This window comes from Poecilia latipinna, unplaced genomic scaffold (assembly GCF_001443285.1).
Source record: "Poecilia latipinna isolate Pla-1442-1.1 unplaced genomic scaffold, P_latipinna-1.0 Scaffold165, whole genome shotgun sequence".
NCBI lineage: Eukaryota > Metazoa > Chordata > Actinopteri > Cyprinodontiformes > Poeciliidae > Poecilia > Poecilia latipinna.
This window is the reverse complement of record NW_015112781.1, coordinates 729426-736095: the sequence shown is the minus strand read 5'-3', so window position 1 is coordinate 736095 and position 6670 is coordinate 729426. Positions and strand designations below refer to the sequence as shown.

Genomic DNA, 6670 nt, shown 5'->3' with positions numbered 1-6670 from the left:
AAATGGAAGTACAAAAAGGTCAGATTTAACTAACTTCTCTTCCCTTATACCCACCAAGGTTGGCACGCCCTCCTGCTCGGCACGGGAGCTGGCGTTGGCGGCGGCCAGACTCGACGCTCACCTCTACTGGTCCATCTCCAGCAGGCTGGATGAAGAGCCCACGCTGGCCGAACAAGCCACCAAGCAGCCGGACGGCGGCTCGGCCCACAGCAAGGCGGGGGAACCCATCTTCATCGTCGGGGAGATGACGGACATCCAGGAGCAATCAGCTTTGGGCGAGTTGAACGGCAGCGTCACCACCGATCAATCAGAAACAGAGGCCTAGAACAGAGAATGTTTACAGAGAACCTTCAGTATATCACCACATCATCATAGTTGTGTGTTAAAGACTCTTTTAAGGCAGACAAGTAGTTTCAACGCACCCACAGATCCCACGGTAAACGCCACAATCTTGTGTTACCTTATAAAAAATTATTTTTTAATATTTGTCTTTAATTTGTTATAAGTGTACTCAATGTGCATATCTGATTTTGTTGTATTTGCTCTGATCACCCTTGCCTATATCTACTTTAAAATGACAATACTATGCTTCAGGTGGGTTTAACAGCAGTCCATCCTGTGGACAGAAAGAATGTTGAACAGACAGTAATTAGTTTTTGTTGTTGTTGTTTTGTTTTTCCTTTTCGCCCAACTGATGGTTGTTTCACAGGAAAGTTAAGTATGTTGATTATTACCATTTAAAATAGATACAGCACATAGATGCTTTACTCTAAGCTGCAGTTTTAGAAAATATAAAAATACAGACAAACTTTTCTAGATGCACAGATTAAGAATTACTGTAAATCAGTTAGAAATCTTACACAGTTAATTACACATTTTCTCTTTTTTATTTGGATAGAAACTTTCATTTGGTGCTAGTAAGTTATCTAGGATCATTTATGTTGAACAAAAACATATGTATTTTATGCCCAGATATAAACAAAAGGGTGACACTATTTAACAATACTTATTGACATTTATATCTTTACTCACATTATTGTAAACAGAGAATATGAAGCCTTTTAGAAAAAGGTCAACATGATGCTGCTTCACAAGGTTATAGCTCTGGTAACAATATATCATGCAGTCCAGACTTCCCCAGAATTTACAGGTTATTTTCTAAAAAGTACAGGTTATTTTTATGAAATTTACTGGCTGATTTACCATTCACTTGCTGGAACTCGACCTGCTTTAAGTTTAACCGTAGCCCGCAAGGTCCAAAAACGTTTCAGGAAAGTCTTCTGTTAGTTCCAAAGAGCAAATATAAAATTCCTGAAAAATTCATCTGTATATTTTACAAAATAAACCCATAAATTCCCCAAAACTGAGAAAAATAACCTGGATTTTTTAAAAATAGAGTAATTGAGTTGCAGATAGTAATTTGTAACCTTCACTGAGGTCAAACATAAAATTAACAAGAAAATTCTAGAAACTAATCTTTGATAACCAGGAAATTGCTCTTTAAGTATTTAAAGATAGGTAGCTTGTAAATTACAGAAACATAACCTGGATATTAAGTAAAATTAACCCAGAAAAGTAATGTATAAATGGCATTAAAGAAGCTTGTATAATCTGGAGTACTCTAGAAATTGCTGGAAAGTATTTCTGAAAGTCCTCTTCAAATGTTTATTCTGCAGGGCTTTTCCAAAAGCCCGGAAGAATATTGGGCTGTATTTTGTATTGCTGCCATACAGAATACTATTTCTTTGATTTTGTTGGTTTCAGCCATGTATAATCTAAAAGCACAACAATGCCCTGCTCAGTTCTGCCCAAATTCCTGCTTCTGCTGCTGTGTATATATATATATATACACACACATATATGTATGTGGCTGTTTTTACTTGATGTTTTTAATATTTAAAATAGCACATCAATTAGAATGAATAAACCACACTATATTCCAGAGAACATGTTGTAGATTTTATTTTCTCTATGAAGATATTTGGTTCTTATGGGAACTGTACAAACTTAGCTTTACTAAGGCTGCAGATGGAAGGAAATCCTTAAAATTTAAAGGGTCATACATTTTGTTTTTTCTCTTTGAAATTGTAACTGGTTTGTTACCAAATAAGTATTCCTCAACAGTGAGCCACAGCTGCCTCATATGATAGAGAAAAATTTGTCACCTATGGTTTACTGTGTATTTTTCATGTTACAAAATGACAAGAAAACTTTACAACAAATCACCTCCAAAAATCCCAAAGTAAATAAAAACAAGACAACAAAATAAATTAATGAATAAATATTGAAAAATATGTTGGGTATATTTGATATATTGCTGCATACAGTATATTGTGTTGTCTTGATTAAATGGAGGACTAAATCTTTATTTATATATGTTTAGTCATCTGCTTTTCATTCAAAAAATATAAAAATGATATAGGGAGTAAACTAACTAAGGAAAAAAAATACATAACCAGTTTTTATAATTAACATCACTGCTACTTGAGCAAAGGTGCTGCAGTGAATTAACATTTTCAAATGGTACCCTGCCCAAACTGGTAAAAATTTTAGGGGCCCTCCAGCTAAAGTTTTTTTTTTTTAAAAATGTACATATTTAGTTATTTATTGGGTTTTACATTTATGTCTTCATTTAAGAATATGACTCTGCTTGCCTTCCTATGAAATGAACATGATTCTTTGAGGTGGCCAGTGATTTTCATGAGGGGCCATGTCCCCCTTCTAACCCTCCTTAAGGGCGCCTCTGCTTTCTAAGCTTTTTCAGCATATAAAAGAATATTTCAACATGACATTAGTGCCACAAGAAAAAAGTAGCCTTGAAATTTGATTTTATCTATAGAATGAAAGCAAATAAATTTTTTTCTGAATCATACTTTCCCTTGGTTCAATTTTTTAATGAAGACTTCTCAAAAACATGCAGAGCTAACGACACAATTTACATTTCTTTATTTATTCATGCCATAAATTAATGTAGAAATATTTGGAACAGTACCAGAATAACTCAGTGTATGTAAATGATGAGCTACAGAAAGTATCCCATAAAGTCTATTGCTGCTGAAGCTGAGTCAACAATAATCACAGGTTTTATGATGGCATGTGCATTAATCTGAGCCATGTATTGTTATCATATACACTGCATATCATATTTAAAGGTTATAAGTAATAGAGAACATGGTGGATGGACTAGAATTAATTCTTTAAAACCAGAGTGGAGATATTAACTTGCTCTGGCTGTGAAATAATTTAGCCAAACATAAAGCGTACTAATGGCGTCGTAAACTTCCTCTCTGATCTCGTAAGTGATTATTCATGTTGAACTTTTCATCTCTGTCTCCTGTGAGGATTCACGGAGTGAGGTATCTCATTAGAAATTCATGGCTGGCTGTCTGCATCCAGAAAAGTCAGCATATTGGGTTACCAGGCAGAATCTTGGCTAAAGGAAAACACGTTCTCCGCTTTGGCCACAAGAGGGCGGTAGAGACCCCGCGCATTCTCCTGCAGCCACTCACACTGCCTCTTTGACGTGTTATGGGATGGGGTCCCCATCGCCATCACATCTGTGTCCTAGGCAACAGAGGCTGGGGACAGCGAGAGGGCAGATAGCGTGTGTGTGTGTTTCTAAATGTGTTTGTCTATGTTTTAGATGTTTGTGTGTGAGCAGATCGTGATGAAGGTGATGAGGCTCAGAAGTCACCTTCATGAGGAGAACAATAAATGCCCTTGACATCAGGAGTCAGACCATTTTTCTTCCATCTGCAGCAAAAATGAAATGCCGCAACAAAGGTTTCCTTTCAGATTGATGAACAAATGAAAACTTTCTTTGTTTCTCTGTTTGTTTTCAGCAGAGGTGAGGATCCAAAAACTGCACTCAAGTAAGAGTAGCGCTACTTCAACATATTTTTACTCAAGTAAAACTAAAAAAATAAACATTTGTACCTTTGGTAGAAAGTCAAGTACTGAGTAACTGATCAAAATATTAAAATGTGATATTTGAAAATTACCATCAGATGGGAAAAAATACAAATCAATTTCTTTCAATATGAAACTTATGAAACAACAAAAACTGCAAAAACTGGTGTCTGTGTGTGGGGACATTTTGCTTAAAACATGTTTCTAGCTGTACAAAAAATTACTTAAGAGGAAAACAGACTTTAGTAAAAAAAAAAAAAGTGATTCAAGTCGTGGCAAAAAAAACAAAAAACAATAAAATCAGGCAAAAGAAAAACTCGAAATCACTTTCCACAAAGCGTCCAGAAATGTTAAAAGTAGTGATACTTCATGATATTATTGAAGTAAAAGTTCAGTGCAGTAAAAGGCAATTTTTCCAAAAAGTTACTCAAGTAAATGTAACTAGTTACAACCCAACTCTGGTTTTCAACTACACCAAGAATTGGACTCCAAGTCTAATTCCCAAGCTGTAAATAATATTTTAATGGTTTTTATATTAGTTTAAGACGGATGCCTGCTAAGCCTAAACTTAAGTTTATCTTGATGGAAGGAAGTCATGATAGTCAGGAAAGATAAAATCAAAGGTTGAAGTCGAACATATTTTCGACTCCATATAAAAACAGTCAATGAATCAGAATTTACTTAAAAACAGCCATTTATTAAAACAGCATAATGTGAAACATCCATCTGACATCAGCCAGCCAAGATTAAACCCAAAGTTATATTTATCTGTGTTAAACTCAAAAGATGAAAGAAAAATGATGATTATTGGTATTATATTAGTCTTTGAACATAAGCACACACTACTGACTGTTCTTGTTTACATATTGTTTCTCTCTCTCTCTCTCTCTCTCTCTCTCTCTCTCTCTCTCTCTGTTGCTTCAAAGCAACATATGTTTTTCTCCATAATGGTAAATTATTGCCTCAAGACAAAAGCTGCATTTTAAGAAGTTTCTATTGCTTAATTGGCAAATAAATAGCATTAAAGTGCCTAATATTGAGATTGACTTAACCTCATTTTGAATATATTTTTGTGCTGATAAAAAAGGAGGAGGAAGTGACACTTGCAGACTTTTTTGTGGAGCAAAACAGGATTGCTGGAAGACAAAACTCACATCTGTGTGCAGGAGAAATAAATATCCTCATGTATTATATTTGATATTAAAAGTTGCTTTGCAGCTGCTTTTGTTAGCTATTCTGCTGCTGATTTTTAGAGTACTTTAGAAGCAGTGAAGAGCTAAAGGAAAAGGCAGCCAGTTTCCTGGTGAAGTGGAGCAGAGCTGATAAAGGAATGAGACCAGCCAGTGCAGCACACAGCAGCGTCTGAAACAGGCTATTTAAATAACAGTCATTTTGCATTACTCCATTGGTTCATTTTTTCAACCACAAACTGCAGAGCATTTCTTACAAGGCATCTACACATTAAAAAATAAATAAAAATTAGATTTTCTGCTGAAATATAAATGCAAATAAACCATGTCACACAGAAGTGTTGTTAATTAAAGGAAGATGTCAGAGGAAGAAAAACTTCAACATGTCACAAATTTGGAGATGATTTTACTAATAAAGAGGTTCTCTACATATTTTTTGTGACATTTTATTTCTGTATCTACATCCTTCATAGATAAAAGTCAGGAAAAGAAAAAAGAGACTCCCACATGCTTTAACCTTACAATCTATCATCTCCGGGAACAGAGTGAAAGTTATTTTTACTGAGCCTTGCAAACGCATTCATAATCCTTCAACTTCTTCCACATTTTGTCGTGTCGCAAACACAAACTTTCTAATCGTTTTAATGGAAAAACTGGAAAGTGACAAATTATACTGTAAGTGATTTCCTAACTTACACTGAAAACGGAGGTGTGTGTGTGTGTGTGTGTGTGTGTGTGTGTGTGTGTGTGTGTGTGTGTTAGTATTAAGACCTGTTCAGACATTTTAGTTTTCACTGCAGCTGCAAGCTTCTGCCTGTGCTTTGCACAGAATAGACAGAGGAGTTTGCCTATTCTTCTTTAGATATGTTTCGTCTCAATCTGATGCATTGAGACAAAATATTTTTCTGGCCCCAGTCCAACCTGGAGATGAGAGTCATCACAACATGGCTCCTCTATTAACCCTTTAACAATGTTTTACCAGTGTTTCACTGAGAAGTAGATTGTATAATGAGCTCAGCAGATGCACAGTTTCACCAGGTGTTTGCTAATTGCTGCTGGCTAGTCTGAAGGAGCTGAGTGGCGCCTGCTCTGTGAAGCTTAGAAACTGCAGCTTAGAGGAGGAGCTGCGTCTTGAAGGCGGAGCTAGGTCCTCCCAAGTGTTTTGCACAGCTAAATGGTTGCCATGGAAATTAAACGATTTCTCAGACATGCATGAAAGAATCAAGCATAAGCCATCATCTTCAATATCTGCCTGAAGAATGTGACTTAATATGAGTTAAAAGAACATTTAATTTCCATTTGGGTTCAAAACAGTAGTTTTGAATTTGAATTATCCGTAATCATGCTAACTACCCTTAGCATGGACATCGCTAAATCCCGCCTCCTGCTTCTGATTGGTTGTTTCTATTTACTACTGGTAGAAGGCAGAGAAGCTTTTTACATATAATCTGACTCATACTACACTATCATGACATAGTGACATTTTATAAGAAAAAAAAAACAATAGACTCAACTACAGAGAAAGTTTACGGCTCTCACTTACCCATAGTTCAGTTCGGGATGCATCTTCC

At 35.8% G+C, this 6670-nt stretch overlaps 1 protein-coding gene across 2 annotated transcripts in view; it reads left to right on the top strand.

Moving 5' to 3' along the window:
* The window catches only part of kcnj9 (potassium inwardly rectifying channel subfamily J member 9), a 16643-nt gene extending 14275 nt beyond the window's left edge, over window positions 1–2368 (top strand). For both annotated transcript variants that reach the window (XM_015029885.1, XM_015029886.1), the window contains one exon: window positions 59–2368. In XM_015029885.1, coding sequence (XP_014885371.1) covers window positions 59–325 — 267 coding nt within the window. In that variant the 3' untranslated portion in view covers window positions 326–2368. The remainder of the gene's footprint in view (window positions 1–58) is intronic.
* Window positions 2369–6670: the final 4302 nt, after the last annotated feature.